This window comes from Lontra canadensis, unplaced genomic scaffold, assembly GCF_010015895.1.
Source record: "Lontra canadensis isolate GAN:19392208 unplaced genomic scaffold, GSC_riverotter_1.0 scaffold242, whole genome shotgun sequence".
NCBI lineage: Eukaryota > Metazoa > Chordata > Mammalia > Carnivora > Mustelidae > Lontra > Lontra canadensis.
The window spans coordinates 58,352-79,272 of record NW_022631236.1 but is presented as its reverse complement, the minus strand read 5'-3'; the positions used below and the strand labels follow the sequence as shown (position 1 = coordinate 79,272).

General features: G+C 39.7%; 1 protein-coding gene across 2 annotated transcripts in view; it reads right to left on the bottom strand.

Moving 5' to 3' along the window:
- Positions 1-1,384: 1,384 nt before the first annotated feature.
- Positions 1,385-20,921, bottom strand: part of LOC116862434 (glycine N-phenylacetyltransferase-like) — a 62,376-nt gene continuing 42,839 nt past the window's right edge. The window contains exons 2-6 of one of the 2 annotated variants that reach the window (XM_032849716.1): positions 18,372-18,467; positions 14,318-14,425; positions 4,595-4,721; positions 3,047-3,218; positions 1,891-2,460 (exon numbers count right to left, since the gene is read on the bottom strand). In XM_032849716.1, the coding sequence (XP_032705607.1) occupies positions 2,058-2,460; positions 3,047-3,218; positions 4,595-4,721; positions 14,318-14,425; positions 18,372-18,449 (888 nt within the window). In that variant the 5' untranslated portion in view covers positions 18,450-18,467 and the 3' untranslated portion in view covers positions 1,891-2,057. Of the gene's footprint in view, positions 2,461-3,046; positions 3,219-4,594; positions 4,722-14,317; positions 14,426-18,371; positions 18,468-20,921 lie in introns of both variants that reach the window. The other variant, XM_032849715.1, reaches the window with a different exon arrangement.

Sequence of the window (20,921 nt, the reverse complement as noted above, 5' to 3'; positions counted from 1 at the left end):
CATATTCCCTATGCTGTACCTTTTATTCCCATGACTGACTCATTCCATACCAGAAGCCTGATTACAGAAGATCCCTCAGGTCAGATTTCCAACAGCCCAGGTAAATGGTCATGCTGGGGAACTCTTAATACCCAGGTCTGTGTTTTTCCATGGAACAACATATAATAGCTGAAGGTACTCTTTTCCTTTATTTAAAAAAAATCATTCTCTAATGAGCAGGTTTTATGGGGAAGTAGGGGAAGTGTAGTTTGGTGTCTGCTTATTGTGCTATCTAATGACAATGTTTTTAGAAGCTTTAGGAATTTATTTATTTTTATTATGTTATGTTAGTCCCATACAGTACATCATTAATTTTTAATGTAATGTTCCATGGTTCATTATTTGCATATAACACCCAGTGCTCGTTGCAATATGTGCCCTCCTTAATAATGAACTAATATTATCAATTAGAATGTAAATCTACATTATGTCAACAAAAGTAAAATAATATACCTAAGTAGTATGCATTATGAATTTTCATCTGTGGCTTTAGGACATAATATGTTTTATTATTTCTCTAAACCTGTGGGTCTCAAAGCCTGGTTTGTGGACCAGCAGCATCAGGATCACGTGGAAACTTGTCAGAAATTTAAATCCTGGGACTCTACCCAAAATCTACTGAATCAGAAATGTAGGAGTTAGGCTCAACAGTCTGTGTTTTAACAGGCCTGACAGTTAAATCACAGTCTGTGATTCTGATGCAGGCTCAAGGATGAGAATCCCTTCTCTAGACCAGTGGCTCTCCATCACAGGTGACTTTGCATGCAGCACACACTTGTCAATATCTGGAGACATTTTTAGTTGTCAGAGCTGGGATGGAGGATGCTACTGGCCTCAGTAGGTAGAGGCCAGGGGTCCTGCTAAGTATTCTACAAATGTATAGGACAGTCCCTATGCCACAACAGAGAATTGTCCAGCCTAAAATGTCCACTGTGCCAAGGTCGAGAAACACTGACTGGCCAAGAAATTAACCTCAATTTCTGTGTGTGTGGGTGGGTGGGACATTCCATCCCCAGTTCCATAGCCTAATGCCAGGCTTAGGTGGATCAGAAGGAAACAGGTTTTTAGTCTAGGTGATTTGCTGGGGCAAAAGAACCCTCCCAGTGTGCCTGTCCCAACCAGAAACAATAACCCTACCACACTCCCAGCTGGGTTCTCCTGGGAACTTCAGAGAATCCAGGCGTCCTAAAATAACATACTGAGGGTAAGTGGGGCAATACGTAAACATACCCTCCCTGTCATCTTCTGTGTCTTCTTAACAAATTTCCACTCCCTGGTTGCTCTCACTTCCCTCTCTCCATAAACTCACCCATGCTCTCCCCATCACGAACCATTGCACTTCAGCTTACACAGTGAAACACAAAATCTCTTTATTGTTTGGGGGTTCAGATGGGTTTAGGAAAGTGCAGGAGTGGGGAGAGGACAGGCTAACATATGTCTCTTTCTTATTAACTCTCCCTGCTATTTCATGTGTACTATGTTTAACCTAACATCTGTATGTATTTGTATATATTTAATGTACTTCCAAAGTAGCAATCAGAGGAAAAGATGATCTCTGCAAACCTAATGAGCAGAACACACTTGCTGATCACTAAGGAAACAGCCACAGGAAGGAACAGAAATAATTCATAGTGCCCAGAAAACATTATCCCTCCCTGGAAAATTTGTCAAGGCTCTACTAATCCATGTTGTAAGAAGTCCAGGAGAAGCTATCTGGGGCAACATGCAGCTCATGAAGCAATGTCACCAAGATCCTGGAAGTGTGGGAGGGCTCACTTATGTGGGGGCCACTGCAGGAATACCTGGGCCTGCTTCATACGGACAAATCTGTAGAAGCCCATCTGCAATGCGTGTGCAGGGATGAGGGTGGCCTTGCTGACCAATCGTGCTGCTTCCCCCGAGCCCAAATAGTGCCATTTCTTTAGCAGTGGCAGAAGACGAAACAGCATCTTCTCTCCCTCTGTCCCCCCAGGCCCAGGCCCAGGCCCATCCGACATGGTCTTCCATGCAGGGCTGCCTCACAGAGGCATGCAGTGCCACTGGTTCCAGTCACAGGGCAGGCGGATGTAGTGCAGATTATAAGACATCTGCTGCATAATTTTGTTATTCTTGTCTGTGTGTGAATACAGGGGGAAGCCGAGTTTGTGTAGAGCCTGGGTCTGGTAATAGATGATGTGAGAGATAAAGCCCTGCTTCCGGTACTCAGGCACGGTCCCCGCCATCCGTATCTCCCCTGTCTGGTCCATCAGGTCCCAGGACACAGGGGTCCCCTCAGGCCCCAGCAGGCAGAAGGTGGGGAAGGTCCGGATGCAGCGCTCGATGAACCTCTGGCTCCTCTCATTGCCGCCGAAATGCCAGAATTTATTCACCAAGGGAGCATGGGTAACGTCCAGGGAGGAGAGTTTAAACATCTCTTGGTTGCTATAGAGGCCCAGGAGAAAAGTCCATGAGTATGGAGGTCAGTGTTTGTTCTCTACCTCTATTGTCTCGAAAGACAGAGTGGGCAGGGGCAATAGCAGATGCAAAGTCCCCGAGAAGGACAGAAAAAGGCCACTATTGTTGGAGTGAGTGTGCAGGAAGGACAGGATAGGTCGAAGGATTGAGCAGAAGTTGGATATACTCTAGATAAAAAAGGAAATGGAGTGTTTTAAGCAGAGGAGGAACATGGTCTGAATTACATTCTTAAAAAATGTTAATTAATTAATTAATTAATTTGACACACAGAGACAGCGAGAGAGAGGGAACACAAGCAGGGGAAGCTGGAGAGGGGGAAGAAGGCTTCCCACCCAGCAGGGAACCCCCTGCGAGTCTTGATCCCAGGACTCTGGGATCATGACCTGAGCCACCTTGGTGCCCCTGAATTGCACAGTTTTTTAAAAAGATTACTCTGGCTGCATTGACAAATATTGATTGCAGATGGGCCTGAGTGGAACTAGGGAGAGAAAACAGGAGGCTAGGTCAGTAGTGGGAGTTGTGAGTAGTGCAGGCTGACTCGCATGAAACTCACATGGCCTTGGGTTTGTAGCCACTGGGGGATAACTGCTTTACGTCCAGCAGGGAAGGAACCAGTTTCTTCACCTCATTCGCCATCATATAGAGAAAGCACCGTGTCTGCTTGACTTGGATGGATTTAGTGGTTGCAACATTCTGTATCACCTCATTCAGACTGGGCTGGGTACCTACATGGGATTATAAGGAGAGACTGATTTGAGCACATCCTGTGGAGAAGCGCTCCGGGGGAGTAGGAAGTGTCTGGGATTTACAGAGAACCTAGACTCAGTGCTGCTGTGTGACCGGAGTCTCATCACAATTTGTGCAATTTCCCCTATTTTACATGAGTAAAAATGGGCCCAGAAATTCATTAAGTCTTTAGTGGCAAAGCAAGACTGGAACCAAGTTTCTGGACTTCATAATCATGTAGTTTTGAAATGAAAGGAGAGGAAGGCGTTAGAAAAATAGTAGCCAATATCCATTGTGCACTTACTATGTTCTCAGTGTGGAAGACTTTTGCAATAATGGCCTACATTCACCCACATCTCCTTCTATCCATTCCCTGGAGTAGTCCTCTCCTGCACTGTATCTGACCTTGGCCCTATGATCTGTTTTGCCAGTGGGGAAAAATAAATTTGATGTGGGGAAAAACTTAAAAGTGCTTGAACACTGAGGCTAGCTCGCTCCTTGTGATCTCAGTCACTTTGAAACCAATACCATATGAATAGGCCTAGTGCTAGCCTGCCGAGGTCACGTTGCCATAGCAACCAACACTGGCAGCCAGAACCATCATTCAGACATGTGACTGAGGCCAGGCTCATCAGTTGGCCCATAGCCCAACCACCAACTGACTGTAACTGCCTGACTAAACCCAAGTGAGATCAGCAGGACAGCCTTGCAGAGCCTAGCCCAAACAGTTGATTCACAGAATTATGAGGTTTGCTACACAGCAAAAGTTAACAGATCCATCCAGGTATCATAGTAAGAAATTCCTATTCAAGATTTCATTTAATCTTCTCAATGCCCCAGTGTTCTAGAAACTATTCCTAGCCTCATTTTTGTATATGAAAGTCATGGTGTCAGAGAGGTTAAGTCATGTGACTAGAATTACATAGCAAGTAACAAGCAGATGCCATTCCAAGGAGTCTGACTCTGGGGGCATGTCCACAACCATGACCATTGTCCTTCATGGTCTGGGAGGTGCTTTATGGCACAAGTTGTCACACTTAATCCAGGAATGGAAAGCCCTAAGGAAATGTTTTGGTACCCAATCACTTGAGGGATCCTGGATATGCCTGCAAAATATGGCATAAATCCTTGGCTATCAAGAAATTATATTATGGTTAAAATAAATATAAAAATAAATAAATAAATAAATAAATAAAACAAAATAAAAATAAAAAATAAAAACCCATTCTTTGCAAGAGTATTTTTTTCTCCCTTTACGAGTGAGTTAAAAGTTTGGCAGCAGGCTGAGGGTCTGGAGCTTGGGGGATAGGAGATATGACTCAGGGAAATTGTTTAGGACAGAGAAGTGAGGCTACACACATCCCATTTCTCTTACTTTGGATCTGCAAATGCTGTTTCCAGTTGATGACTTCTGGTGAGCTAAGAAATTCCTCACAATTCTTGAGGTCCTTGGAGTAGATTTGGTAAGTATTGGTGTAGTGATCAAAATCATCTATCATCTCCTATTGTCATTGGGAAAAGCAAAATGAAACAAATTCTTTATATTTCATGATTGCAATACATTTTTCTAAATTCCACTCTACTGTGAGTTTTTAAAATTGAAGTAAGTTGACACACAGTGTTATGTTAGTTTCAGGTATCCAACATAATTATCCAACAAGTCTATACTTTATGCTGTGCTTAGCACGAGTACAGCTACCATCTCTCACATACAATGCTATTACACCACCACTGACTGTATTCCCTATGCTGTACCTTTTATCCCCATGACTTATTCATACCATAACAGGAAACCTGTACCTCCCACTCCCCTTCACCCATTTTGCCCATCCCTCCACCCTCTTCCCTTTTAGGAACCATCAGTTTGTTTTCTGTATTTATGGATTTGTTTCTGATTTTTGTTTGTTTGCTTATTTGTTTTTCAGATTCCACATATGAGGGAAATTATATGGTATTTGTATTTCTCTGTCTGACTTATTTCATGCAGCATTATACCTTCTAGGTCCATCCATATTGTCACAGTGGGCAAGATCTCACTCTTTTTATGGCTGAGTAATACTCCATAAACACTAAATCTTTTCTCTTTTTTTAAATTAATTTCTTTTCAGCATAACAGAATTCATTGTTTATACACCACACCCAGTCCTCCATGCCATATGTGCCCTCCATAATACCCACCACCTGGCTCCCCCAACCTCCCACCCCTTCAAAACCCTCAGATTGTTTTTCAGAGTCTGTAGTCTCTCATGGTTCACCTCCCCTTCCAATTTCCTTCAACTCCCTTCTCATCTCCATCTCCTTATGTCCTCCATGTTATTTGTTATGCTCCACAAATAAGTGAAACCAATTGACTCTCTCTGCTTGACTTATTTCACTCAGCATAATCTCTTCCAGTCCTGTCCATGTGGATACAAAAGTTGGGTATTCATCCTTTCTGATGGAGGCATAATACTCCATAGTGTATATGGACCACATCTTCCTTATCCATTCGTCCATTGAAGGGCATCTTGGTTCTTTCCACAGTTTGGTGACCGTGGCCATTGCTGCTATAAACATTGGGGTACAGATGGCCCTTCTTTTCACTACATCTGTATCTTTGGGGTAAATACCAGTAGTGCAATTGCAAGGTCATAGGGAAGCTCTATTTTTAATTTCTCCCCACTGTTCTCCAAAGTGGTTGCACCAACTTGTATTCCCACCAACAGTATAAGAGGGTTCCCCTTTCTCCACTCCTCTCCAACACATGTTTCCAGTCTTGCTAATTTTGGCCATTCAAACTTGTGTAAGGTGGTATCTCAATGTGGTTTTAATTTGAATCTCCCTGATGGCTAGTGATGATGAACATTTTTTCATGTGTCTGATAGTCATTTGTATGTCTTCATTGGAGAAGTGTCTGTTCATGTCTTCTGCCTATTTTTTGACATGATTATCTGTTTTGTGTGTGTTGAGTTTGAGGAGTTCTTTATAGATCCTGGATATCAATCTTTTGTCTGTACTGTCATTTGCAAATATCTTCTCCCATTCCGTGGGTTGCCTCTTTGTTTTCTTGACTGTTTCCTTTGCTGTGCAGAAGCTTTTGATCTTGACGAAGACCCAAAAGATCATTTTTGCTTTTGTTTCCTTTGCCTTTGGAGACATATCTTGAGAGAAGCTGCTGTGGCTGATATCGAAGAGGCTACTGCCTATGTTCTCCTCTAGGATTCTGATGGATTCCTGTCTCACGTTGAGGTCTTTAGTCCATTTTGAGTTTATTTTTGTGTACGGTGTAAAAGACACTAAATCTTTTCTTATCCATTCTTCTATTGATGGACACTTGGGTTGCTTCCATATCTTGGCTATTATGAATAATACTGCTATAAATATGGTGCATAGATCTTTTCAAATTTGTGTTTTCATTTTGTTTGGGTAAATACCCAGTAGTGTAATTATTGGATCATATGGTATTTCTTTTTCAGTTTTTTTGAGGAACGTCCTTACTGCTTTCCATAGTGGCTGTACCAATGTAAATTCCCACCAACAGTGCATGAGGGTCCTTTTTACCCACATCCACACCAGTGCTTGTTCTTTCTCATCTTTTTGATTGGAGCCATTCTGATAGCTGTAAGGTTATATCTCGTTGTGGTTTTGATTTGTGTTTCCCTGACGATGAATGATATAGAGCATTTTTTCATGTGCCTGTAGGTCATGTGTATGTCTTCTTTGGAGAAGTATCTAATTCAAGTCCTCTGCCCATTTTTAAATTGGATTATTTGTTTTTTGATGTTGAGTTGTGTAAGTCTTTATGGATTTGGGATATTAAGTTGTTATGGTGAAAAAAAGAACTTTTCCTCTAAGGTTAGGAAGAAGACAAGGATGTCCACTCTTGCCACTTTTCTCCCCCTAGAGATTTATCTATTTATTTCAGAGATAGAGAGTGCATGAGTGGGAATGGCAGAAGGAGAGGGAAAGAGAACCTCAAGCAGATTCCACAGTGAGTGCTGAGCCAGAGGCAGGGCTGGATCCCATGGGGTCACAATCTGAGCCAAAACCAAGAGTCTGACACTTAAACAACTGCACCAGCCAGGTGCCCCCACTCTTGCCACTTTTATTCAACACAGTCCTAGAAGTCCCAACCACAGCAATGCAACAAGAAAAAGAAATAAAATTCATCCAAATTGTTAAAGAAGTTAAACTGTCACTATTTGAAGGTGACATGATACTATACATAGAAAACCTTAAGACAAAACTAATACACAGAAATTGTTTGTTTATATACAATTAAAATGAAGTGATAGAAAAATTAAGAACACAATTCCATTTACAATTGCATCAGCAAAAACAAAATACATAGGAACAAATTTAACCTACGAACTGAAAGAGCTATACTCTGAAAACTATAAAACACTGAGGAAAGAAATTGAAGATGATACAAACAAAGAGAAAGATATTCCATGCTCATGGGCTGGAAGAATTAATATTGTCAAAATGTCCATACTACCCAAAGTACAGATTCAGTGCAAACCCTATCAAAATACCAACAGCATTTCCACAGACCTAGATCAAATAAGGCTAAATTTTGTATGGAACCACAAAGACTCTGGATGGCAAAAACAATCTTGAGGAAGAAAAAAAAAAGATGGAGATATCATAATTTCAGAATTTAAGATATATTACAAAGTTGTATTAATCAAAACAGTATGATATTGGCACAAAAATAAATACATAGATCAATGAAATGGAATAGAGAGCCAGAAATAAACTCCTGTTTATACGGTCCATTAATCTGTGACAGACAGAGCAGGAAAGACTATCCAATGGAAGAAAGACAGTCTCTTCAATAAATGGTGTTAGGAAAACTGGATAGCTACATGGAAAAGAGTGAAACTGGACCACTTTCTTACACCATACACAGAGTACACTCAAAATGTACTAAGGACCAAAATGTGAGATATACTGTGATATTTTTAAGTACTAAAATGTCGATATTTCTATTGGTACATTGCAATTATTCCTAAATTATTTAAATAATGAGATAAGAGGAGAGAGTCAAGTATTCAATTTATGATAGAAAATTTATAACAATTGTACTCTAACCACATAGTGCATTAAAATTTCAAGTCAAGCAAAGAAAATTATTAGAAAGCATTCTCCTGTATTTCTGTTACTCCCAATGGGAAGAAGAGGAAAACAAGTGATAAGGAAAAGCATCTGTGGCAAAAATAAATTTTACTACAGTTCAAATACTTGCAGAACACACCAATTATGAATGTGACAGTATTAAATTTGGTTATAGCTAGTTCTGGATTAAGATCACCATCTATACTTAATGAAGCCAAAGAAGATGAAAAATTAAAAATGCTTTCTTAAAACAATGCTAGAGTTAAATAAAGTGTAGCTCTAAAAAGAAATAAACCACTCACATTTGAGATCTTTGAAGATCTCAAATTATTGAATAACAGATGAGATTATTAACTTTTTAGTTTGCTTTCTATTATTTTTTAAATTATTAATGAAATTTTTTTTCACTTAAATTCGATTTGGTTAACATGTAGTGTGTTTTTAGCTTCAGGGGCAGAATTTAGTGATTCATCAGATACATATAATACCAAGTGCTCATTACCTCAAGTGCCCTCCTTAATGCCTATTACCCAGTTACCCCACCCCACACTTCCGTCCCTACCAGCTACAATATTTGTTCTCTGTTGTTAAAGAGTCTCTTATTGTTTGACCCTTCTGTTTTTATCTTTTTTTACCCTTTCCCTTCCCCTATGATATCTGTTTTATTTTTAAATTCCACATATCAGTGAAATCATATGGTATTTTTTTTTTTACTTATTTCACTTAGCATAATATCCTCTAGTTCCATCCACATCATTGCAAGGGGCAAGATTTCATTCTTTTTGATGGCTGAGTAATATTCCATTGTGTATATATACCACATCTTCTTTACCCATTCATCTGTTGATGGATATCTGGGCTCTTTCCATATTCTAGCTATTGTAGACATTGCTGCTATAAACATGGGGGTGCAGGTGCCCCTTCGAATCACTGTTTGTATCCTTTGGATAAATACTTAATAGTGCAATTGCTGAGTCACAGGGTAACTCTATTTTTAACTTTTTGAAAAACCTCCACACTATTTTGTAGAGTGGCTGCACAAGTTTGCATTCCCACCAACAATGTAAGAGGGTTACCCTTTGTCTTCATCCTCACCAACATTTGTTATTTCCTGCATTGTTAATTTTAGCCATTCTGACTGGTGTGAGGTGGTATCTCATTTTGCTTTTGACTTGTATTTCCCTGATACCAAATAATGTGAGCATTTTATCATGTGTCTGTTAGCCATCTGTATGTCTTCTGTGGAAAAATGTCTGTTTGTGTCTTCCACCCATTTCTTTCTTTCTTTCTTTCTTTTTTTTAAGATTTTATTTATTTTTTGACAGAGAGCAAGAGAGAGAGGGCACAAGCAGGGGAAGGGACAAAGGGAGAAGAAAGCTCTTTGATGAGTAGGGATTATGTCCATTTCTTTTTTTTTTAAGATTTTATTTATTTATTTATTTATTATTTATTTAATTTATTTATTTGACAGACAGAGATCACAATTAGGCAGAGTAGCAGGCAGAGAGAGAGAGAGAAAGAGGAGGAAGCAGGATCCCTGCTGAGCAGAGAGCCCAATGCAGGGCTCGATCCCAGGACCCTGGGATCATGACCTGAACCGAAGGCAGAAGCTTTAACCCACTGAGCCACCCATGCGCCCCTCCATTTATTGACTGTATTTTTTTTGGGGGGGGGTCTTGAGTTTGATAAGTTCTATAGATTTTGGATACTAGCCCATTACGAGATATGTCATTTGTGAATATCTTTTACCATTCTTTAGGTTGCCTTTTAGTTTTGTTTATTGTTTCCTTTGCTTTGCGAAAGCTTTTTATCCTGATGATGTCCCAATAGTTCATTTTTGCTTTTGTTTCCCTTGCCTTTGGCGATATGTCTAGCAAGAAGCTCTTGTGGCAGAGGTCAAAGAGATTGCTGCCTATGTTCTATTCTAGGATTCTGATGGATTCCTGACTCACATTTAGGTCTTTCATCCATTTTAAGTTTATTTTTGTGTAAAGAAATTGGTCCAATTTCATTCTTCTCCATGTGACTGTCCAATTTTCCAATACTATTTTTTGAAGAAACAGTTTTTTTTTCCATTGAATATTCTTTCCTGCTTTGCTGAAGATTTGATCATAGAATTGAGGGTCCATTTCTGGGCTCTCTGGTCTCTTCCACTGATCTATGTGTCTGTTTTTGTGCCAGTACCATACTGTCTTGATGATTACATTGTATTATAGCTTGAAGTCCGGAATTAGGATGCCTCCAGTTTTCATTTTCTTTCTCATCATTCCTCTGGCTATTTGTGGTCTTTTCTGGTTCCATACAAATTTTGGATTGTTTGTTCCAGGAGTCTTGTTTTTTTAATACATTCTGATACCCGATGTCTTTGGATTGAAACACTTAGCCCATTTACATTCAGAGTAATTATAGAAAGATATGAATTTAGTGCCATTGTGATATCTGTAAAGTCACTGTTTCTATAGATTGTCTTTGTTCCTTTCTAGTCTTTATTACTTTTGGTCTCTCTTTGTGCTCAAAGTGTTCCCTTAAATATTTCTTACAGGACTGGTTTAGTGTTCATGAATTCCTTTAGTTTTTGTTTGTCTTGGAAACTCTATCTCTCCTTCTATTCTGAATGACAGCCTTGCTGGCTAAAGTATTCGTGGCTGCATATTTTCCCATTTAGCATGTTGAATATATCATGTCAGTCCTTTCAGGCCTGCAGGACTCTGTGGACAGATCTGCTGCCAGCCTTATGTTTCTACCTTGTAGGTTAAGGACCTCTTGTCCGAAGCTGCTTTCAGGATTTTTTTCTTTATTTTTGTAATTTGCAAGTTTCACTATAATATGTTTGAGGTGTTGACCTATTTTTGTTGATTTTGAGAGGAGTTCTCTGTGCCTCTTGGACTTAGATGCTTGTTTCCATTCCCAAATTAGGAAAGTTCTCAGCTATAATTTGTTCAAATTAACCTTCTGCCCCTTTTCCTCACTCTTCCTTTTTGGGACTCCTTTTCTATAGAAATTATTTTGTTCTGTGGAATTGTTGAGTTCCCTAAGTCTTCCTTCATGATCTAATAGTTTCCTTTCCCTCTTCTTTTTGACTTCCTTATTTTCCCACATTTCATCTTCTATATCACTGATTCTTTCTTCTGCTTCATTCATACTAATTTTTATGGCCTCCTCTTTGGGCTGCATCTCAGTAATAGCAGTTTTAATTTTGGCCTTATTAGATTTTAGTTCTTTTATCTCTATGTTAAGGGATTCTCTGGTGTCTTCTATGCCTTTTTCAAGGCCAGGTAGTGTCTTTATAATTGTTTTAAATTCTAGTTCAAACATCTTACTTATAGCCATATTGATTAAACACCTGGCTGTGAGTACTACTTCCTGTTCTTTCTTTTGGGGTGAATTTTTCTGTCTTCTCATTTTTGTCCAGAAAAGAAAAGAAAGAAACAACAACAACAATGAAAAGCCCCCCTAGATCCTGGGTGTGTTTTGGTCTGCTTGCTAAAAAAAAAAAAACTAGATCCCAAGATAAGAAAGAAAGAAAGAAAGAAAAAGAAAAGAATAAAGGAGAGAGGGAGTGTGTATATATAGAAAATACAATACAATGAAATATATAATGTATATATACATGTAAACACTAAATATATGTATATAAATAATGCAATACAATGAAAAGGAACAAAAAATAAAACAATAGAGATATAAAGTACATATAAAAAATAAAAAAAGAATAAAAAAGAATTGAAAAAATAAAAAAAAAACTGAAAAAATAATACTAAAAGACTAAAGAATAAAAATACAAAAATGCTATATACTGTTTTCCCTAACAGCTGAAGATTTGCAGCCCTCTATGATCAGTTAACTTGGTGTAAGCGAGTTGTTTGTGCTGGTTTTCTGGAGGAGGCACCAGTTGAGTTAATTCTTAGGTGGGTTTTTCCTAGTGGAAATGCATCTCCAGTGCACAGAGAGGCAGGGCTCAGTGGGAGCAGCTCCAGACTCCACTAGGTGGCGCAGTTTTGCTCCCTGAAGGCTTTCAGCACTGAAGGAGGGGTGATGAAAATGGCCGTGCCCAGCTCTCTAGCCCTAGAGCTGAAAATTCTCAGCCCCAACTCTTCAGTGAGCCCTCAGAGAAAAGCAATCACTTTTGTCTCCTTGGTTTTTGTCAGAACTCTGTATTCACCCTTCATGTGTCCAAGAATTTTTATCTCAGGCACACAACTGAGTTTCAAACTCCAAAATTTTAGGGAGTCCTGTGGTGGGGACCTGCACTGTTCCTCCCAGGAAGGGTCTCAGTATGCTTCTGCCTTTTGCTGGACCTGTTCCCAAGAAAGCTGTCACATGACCATGCAGCCATTTGCAGGTTTATAGCAACACATAGCAGAAAGTCAGCGCCTACACTTACTGTTCTCATCTGTCTTCTCTGTTCCTACACCTGGAAGCTCTGCTGAGTACCAATTCTGCACTCAATTGCTTATAATACTTTGCAGTAGCCTCCTTAAGTAGGCTCCCTCCTTGCATCCGTATCACCCCAGATTCAAGTCTCTGTACATCTTACCTTCCAAAGGACAGTTGCTTTTCTACTTGTAGACTTGCATGTGTTTTTTCAGAACTCTGATTGGTTTCTTGGGTGTTTAGAATGATTTGATAGCTATCCAGTTGTATTTGAGGGACAAGACAAGCTTAGGGTTCCTACTCCTCTATCATCTTAACTCCTCCCAATAACAGATGAGATTATTAGGAGGAAGGAGGCATAGGAAAATATTACCACAGCTCAGCATAGAATTAGAAAGCTTCTTAAAAAATAATTGGAAAATGTTGCCCCAAAATACACTGACAAATCAGCAAGGATACCCACTAATACATTTTGTTCCTTAAGATCACATTTAACATAAAAGATCAAATAATTTTATTTATTTATTTATTTATTTATTTTTAAATTTTATTTATTTAACAGAGAGAGAGATCACAAGTAGGCAGAGAGGCAGGCGGAGAGAGAGGGGGATGCGGGCTCCCCGCCGAACGGAGAGCCCGATGTGGGGCTCGATCCCAGGACCCTGAGATCATGACCTGAGCCGAAGGCAGAGACTTAACCCACTGAGCCACCCAGGTGCCCCAAATAATTTTATTTTTGTTCAGTTTTTATTACTAATACAATTTTTTTATATATTATTTAATTTAGTGGTTTTCAAATAACTTTATTTCTATGAAAGATATAATATTTATATTTTTATAAATTTATAATTTTACTGCATATTTAAGAATAAGCTTAGGAGTTTTTGTTTGAAATGTATTAACTGTGTAGCTTCTCTAGTTTTTAAGTGTTTCCCCAAAATGTGAGCTCCTGGGTGGTAGAGTTGGTTAAGTGTCCAACTCTTGGTTCTGGCTCAGGTCATGATCTCAGGGTCGTGAGATTTAGCCCTGCCTCAGGCTCCTCACTCAGTGCAGAGTCTACTTGAGATTCTCTCTTTCTCTCTCTGCTCCTCCCCCCCACTTATGCTCTTTCTCTCTTTAAATGTTTAAATCTTTAAATGTTTCCCTAAATGCATATGGAAGTTATAGTTTTATAAATTTCCTTTTAATGATCATTCTAACTCATTGTGCTATTTCACAACTTCCTATGTTGGCCCTTGGTGTTTTTTCTCTGGTTAGAATGGCCTCTTTTTCTTTTCAGCCTAACACTATCTATAAAATATGCCCCAAATCCAGTGTAGGTGAAACCTCTCATCAGGAAGTCTCTCTGACCTTTTCCTGTAACCTCCATCTCCAACCTTCATAGTTGAATCAGCTTTCACCTAGGCTATTTCTGTGTTATACATCTGTTCTTGCACACTTCACACCATGTTCTTTTATTTGCTTATGGATTTTTTCTTCCAGGCTGTGAGTTCCTTGAGGACAGGACTTGCTCACCATCACACAATTAATTTCTGTATCCCCTGGAGCTGCCACACTTCCGGGTGCATGGCTGGCTCACAGCAAAAATGAACACAGAGGCATATTCATACAACTTCTGGCAACTTACCTTCTCCTGAGGGCGGATAACCACTGTTGTAAAGTCGGGCCACTTGTCCACTAAGGCCTTCAGCTTGAATGGATTTCCCTGGTTCATGTGGAAGACAGTCCCATAAACCTGCAGCATCCCAAGTAGGGGAGAGAGGTTTGGCTTGTTAGGAAAGGATGGTAAAGTGTCTTGTTTGATCAGGACAAGGATTATTTCTATGAAATCATGGAATTTTGTGTTAAAGTAAGGCCAAATAGGACACCTAGGTCAAACTATCTCCAAGTACTCCTTTTTTTTTTTTTTTTTTTACTCTTTAATGAGGAGAGCTTTCTCTCCCCATCCAATATGAATCATACATGCATATAGTAAAATGTTTGGACAGATAAAATTTGATGATCTTAAGACTACCATTCTTCATTTTAGGATTTAAAATGATCTCTTCCAAGACTTTCTTCTTTCATACACATAGAGATACAACAATTTTATAAAAATAAAATGATCTGATACATTGTGTTTTTCCCCCACTGAATGCATTGTGGGCATATTTCTATGTTCATAAACAGAAAATTTTTCAATTATTTTATAATGGCTGCATAGGATTCCATTGTAGGGATGTACCACGGTTTAATTTATTTGCCTATTGGTGGTAATTTTAGCCATTTCCAACTTTTCATTTTGACAAATAATTTTTCATACAACATGCTTGCACAGAAATCTTTGCATGGGCACCTGTTTTCTTAGAATATCCAGAAGAGTAGTTGCTGGCTCAAAGATTATGTACATGTTTAATGCTCCTTAACATAAATGACCACATTATTTTTTTAAAGATTTTACTTATTTATTTGTCAGAGAGAGAGAGAGGGAGAACACAAGCAGGCAGAGCAGCAGGCAGAGGCAGATAGAAAAGCAGCCTCCCCGCTGAGCAAGGAGCCTGATGTGGGACTCGATCCCAGGACCCTGGGATCATAATCTGAGCCGAAGGCAGCAGCTTAACCCGCTGAGCCACCCAGGCATCCCAAATGACCACATTATTATCTGGAAAGATTAAATGAACTTCCACCAACAAGCAGAGGCTACAGCAAAGTACTCAAGAGAATAGGTTGTGAGTCCCATGGTTTGAGGCCCAGTCTTGGATCCCCACCCTCATCCTGGACACTGTGTTTCTGTGGTTTGGGGATTGGGGAATGCAGCAGTGGCTATCCGCATGGGCCTCATGGTAAATGTAAACACGAAGCCTCTTCAGATACCAGCATGGGAACATGCCAATGACCCAAGGCCAAAAAGATGGTATATACTTTAATAATTTCCACCATGGATAGATGATGACCAAGGACTATACCAATATCTTTCACCCCTGCTCTCCACCCACATAAACTATTGATGTTAAAGGGGTGGGGAAGAGAAGGGGGAAAAAACTCAGTTGAAGGGGACGTGGGTGGCTCAGTCAATTTACCATCTAACTCTTGGTTTTGGTTCAGGTCATGATCTCAGGGTTATGGGATCAAGCCTTGCATCAGGCTCTGCACTCATTAGGGAGTCTTGTGCTCTCTCTCTCTCTCTCCCTGTGTTCCTGCCCCTGCTTGTGTATGTTCTCTCTCTCTCTCTCTCTCTAAAATAAATAAATCTTTTAAAAAAACCTCTGAGTTGACTGAGTTTATCTAAATTTATTTTGTGACCAACCACTTATGGTCACAAAATTATACAGAAATTCAGTATAATTTGGCAAATTATAGACATTATGTTTTTACACACTTGTGTTTGAGGCCTATAAAGTTGATTTGCACTACGATATTATCCATGATGGGATCTGAAAACATGTAGAACTGTTACTCTTTGTTATTCCCATGGCCTAATTATTTAAAATTTTCTTCTTTTTTTTCTGCTGAACTCAGAACATGCCAGGCAGCTACTCTAAGTTGACTCAACTGGAATTGACCCAAGTACTACAATGTATTTAACATTTAACACTTACAGGAATGGCTGGACTTATTCTTATCTGCGACTCAAGTAAGTTTTGAGTTTTAGGTTATACATTCATTAAAAGTACCTGGCATACAAATATTTTAGATTTCAGTTAGGGAGAAATGTGTATCTTTAATATGCACCAAAGGAAAATGAATTGAGGCACTAAGAGGGCCACCATATCCTACCACAGAGATGTTCCAAGAAAAGACACTTGGGATTCACCAAGAGTTTTCTCAAAATATTTGAGGTCCAACTAACAGAAGAGGTAAAGAGAAATTCAAATAAAATCCTACACTAAAGCATGAGGAAAACTGGTGACCTGAAAAATTTATAAAAGAGCTCCTTAGCCTGAAAATATCTTAGGCAATTCTTCGTAGAGTGTCTAGCTAATGTAACCTCCTCCCCCAAAATTGACTATCTCTCTGCAAGGTTGCCTGAATTGTAAGGATCACCATAGGAAAGGAATTAAATATTAGGTAATAGAGATTAATGCTAGTGAGAATCTACCAAAATGGGTTACTTTAGTTATGGATCACAGTTGGCCCTTGAACAACATGGGGCTTAGGGGCACTGATTCCCTGCACAATGGAAATCTGTATATAACTTTTGATTCTCCCCAAACTTATGAATTATGAATAATTCACAATTGACTAGAATCCCTACCAATAACATGAACAGTTGATTATGACAACTTTGTATGTTATATATTATATTGTTACAATAAAGTAAGGGAGAAAATGTTATTAAAAAAATTACAAAGAAAATATATTTACAGTAGTTTACTGTATTTACTGAAAAAAATCCACACATAAGGGAACTCCTATAACTCAAACCCATGTTGTTCAAGGGTCAGCTGTGGCTCAAAGTCATTTTTTCATAGTAATTAAAGGATATTGCAACTCATTTCATTTGTCTGTGTCTAATAACTAAAAATTAAGCCATGTGATCTCCAAATAAAATAGTGCTAATATTTTTCTCCTTTATACTGAAAGAAGGGAGTAACAGAGCTGTGAGGGAATGAGGGAGCAAATGCATTTATCTTATCTAAAATGCATGCATCTTATAGGAGTGTCTTATAAAACAGTAAAAATCTAATTTCTTTTTTAAAAAAAGATTTTATTTATTTATTTGACAGAGACAGAGAGTACAAGTAGGCAGAGAGGCAGGCAGAGGGCGAGGGGGAAGCAGGCTCCCTGCCGAGCAGAGAGCCCAATGTGGGGCTTGACCCAGGACCCTGAGATCATGACCCAAGCTGAAGGCAGAGGCTCAATCCACTAAGCCACCCAGGTGCCCCTAAAAAAAATCTAATTTCTATGTCTACAGAAATTTCAGGGAAGAACAGTTGTCCTCTAAACACACATACACATACATGAAGACACACGGTTGTTATTTTGTTTCTACTGAAGTACACCCTGTCACTTTGGTGCTAAAGAAAAAAACAAGCAAGTACTCACGAATGGCATTAAGAGTCGTGCTTGCCCAGTTCTGGATGTAGGTATTTATGTGTGCGTCTAATTTAATCCTGAGATTTCTGATCAGATGTACTAGGTTAAGGGAGATACTGAGAGTCAGTCATGAAATAGCCTGATGTGCAGTCAGTTCGGAGAAATTGGGAAATTTAAATTAAAATGGGAATTGACTTCTTAGGAATTTTAGAGAGGACATGATGGTTAACCTGTCACCTGGGAAGTGTTCTTTTCGGGAGAATAAACTAAACATTCATATGCAGTCTCCGTGAAATTTGGAGGAAAAATCCGGACAAAATTCCAATGTTATTACAGAATGTTCTTTTGGAAAGTAGTAAGGGAACACTTCTGTAATCACAGAATATAAAGCAAATGGCAGTTAGGTTCCAACATACCCATGTTCATAATAGAGCATTGAAGTTACTATTTATGTGATATTAGGTAAATCACCAAGCTGAGCTCTGTCTTCTCATCAGTGACACAGACATCATAGCACATATCTTGTACAGAGGTAATGCCACTCAGGGAGAGAAAACACCACTAGCACTTGTCACAGACCAAATGCTCAATAAATGTTAATCTCTTTTCTTGTTTCACAGGAAATTTCTATTCCTTTCTCCCCACCCAGAAATTTCTACAGTCACCTTTAAAGATTCAGGAAGGCTCTTCCTCAGGGATTTCTCCAGTGTCTGCAGCATCTGGGCACCTTGCAATAGGAACATTGTGGAAGATACTGTAGCCTAGAGGACGAACCAAGAAATAGCCAGAAATGAGAAGAAGCTGGAGGCGATTCAAAAAAATGAGTAGTAAGTTCTCGTCCAGTGATCAGGTCCCCCTTCCGTGTCTCTTCATCCGTGTGAGCATTACTAAAGTCTTCACCAGCTCCAGGGAAGGCTGAGCATGGTAGAAAGCACAGGAGGCTCTTTCTACATGTTTTTAGTTCACTTTCTTACCCTTCAGTGTATTCCAGCTGTCAGTTTCACTTTAGATTAACAAGCACATTTTCTTTTGAAATTCATTTGCCATTAGTGATTCTTCTGACTCCACCAGTGAAGGGCTATGGAACAGTGGGGAAGGAAGTTACTCTTTCTGGGCCTTGGTTTCCTCTGTTAACCTCACAAATAAAACTGTCAGTCATTTTACCACCAAAAATGGCTGATTTGGGACTAGCAAAGAATTGCAGTTCAGGATAAGGAAGCTGTAGAAAATGGTAGGCAAGTCTGGAGAACAACAGAGAGGAACACTTATTTATATAAGTCAGAGAGAAGTTGGGAAGGCTGTTCTAAACAAAAGGTCTATTGGAGTAAAGAAAAGGTTCCAAGTATAGAGGCTTTTTAGTGGCTGAGTTGTGGTCATGGTCATTGCTCACTGGGAGTAAGGTGGTGCTTACTTTCTGTTGGGCCCGCTGTGAATGCAAGGGAGAGTAGTATGGCCAGGGCTCCCTCTGCTGGCTTCCTGAGTCCATTCGGAAGGATTCCTTTTGGTGATTTTCACAACCTCAAAAGAAGATGGGCTAGTAGTCCTATCTACTTGATAGAATTTTTGTGGGGACTAAATGAGTTAATACATTAAATGAGTCAATAAGGGCTTTGAAGACTATCTGTCATATAGTCAGCACTGAACGTGTTATTTTTTTAAAAGAGTTTATTTATTTATTTGACAGAGATCACAAGTAGGCAGAGAGGCAGGCAGAGAGAAAGGGAAGCAGGCTCCCTGCTGAGCAGAGAGCCCGACTCAGGGCTCGATCCCAGGACCCTGAGATCATGAAGGCAGAGGCTTAACCCACTGAGCCACCCAGGTGCCCCTGAACATGTTATTTTATTACAACTATCCCTGCTCCTTCTCCCTCTCTTCTTCCTTCCCATCCTTTTCTGTCCCCTCCTCTTCCTCTTCTTCCACCCCACCTGAGTTAAAGTGCTACATATTGCAGGCTGTTTTGCTGCAGTCTTTTCAATGTGGGCATTAGGACATGGTCTAAAATGTAAACAAACCTATTAAAAAATTTCCAGGCTATATTCCAAACTGGTATTTACCACCACCAGCAGCCCCCTTTTAAGCCTTACACCATCTCAAAACCTCGTTCTTACACCTATGGTGCATATTGTACAGATTACTAGGTAGAATAATTATAGCATTTTTTCATATTTGATTCACTGCCTGAAATTGGGATTATCAAAACATTCTATAAAATCTCAACCACATGGAAAAGAAGAAAAGAGCCCGTGTCACAGCACTGTACTTTGGAACTATGATCTTTGGAGGAGTACAAAGTCCCTTCTAAGTGAAGGCACCAAAGAAGTGATCTGAGAAGATGTTGCATTAAAACCAACTGTGAGTGAGATGCCACGCTCAGGTCAGAACTGGGTAACTTTGTGACTCAAACGGCAGGGAGGAGGCTTCTGCTTCTGGCCAAGCTAAGGTAACAGGATCTGGACTCACCTTCTCACCCGGAAAAAAAAAAAAAAAAAATGACAGAACTAAACAGCAAATGATGGGGTGCCTGGCTGCCTCAGGTGGTTAAGCTGAAGGTCAGGTCATGATCCCTGGTCCTGCTCAGTGGGGAGCCTGCTTCTCCCTCTCCATCTGCCACTCCCTCTGCTTGTGCACCCTCTGTCTCTCTCTCTCTCTCTCTTTCTGCCAAATAAAATATTTTTTTAAAAGAGATCAAATACTTAGGAAATAAAACAGAAAACTAAACAGCAAATGAAACAACATCGTGCAGCACAGAACTGCCAACCCTAGAAAAGGAAGAGAAAAAATGAGCTTCATGATTGCATCTGCTTGCTTGAAGGCTGCAGCTCCAGGAAATGGAACCGGACCAGACCACAGCAGTCTCACTGACTTGAGCATACAGAGATAGAGGCCAGCATGGAGCTCCAGAAAGAGAGAAAGCAAGGGCTGGGGAGAGAGAATGAGAAAGACAGAAAATGAGAGAGAGAGTTTTGGAGATCTTTGGGAAAGAGCAGCCTCCTACAGTCTTTGGCTTGTTGCTGAACTGTGTAAGGGGAGACTACCTTGGCCTTTATCCTAGGAAAAGAACCACTGGAAAAGATCAGGTGGAAAAATTCTGATAGCTCACAAAAGTCTGGGAAGAGTTTGTATTCTGACAGGCTGAAGTGGAAAGACCTCGTAACATAAGGGCATCAGGTGAGATGCTCAGCAGAGGATTGAATTCAGACTTGTCTGTTCTAAAT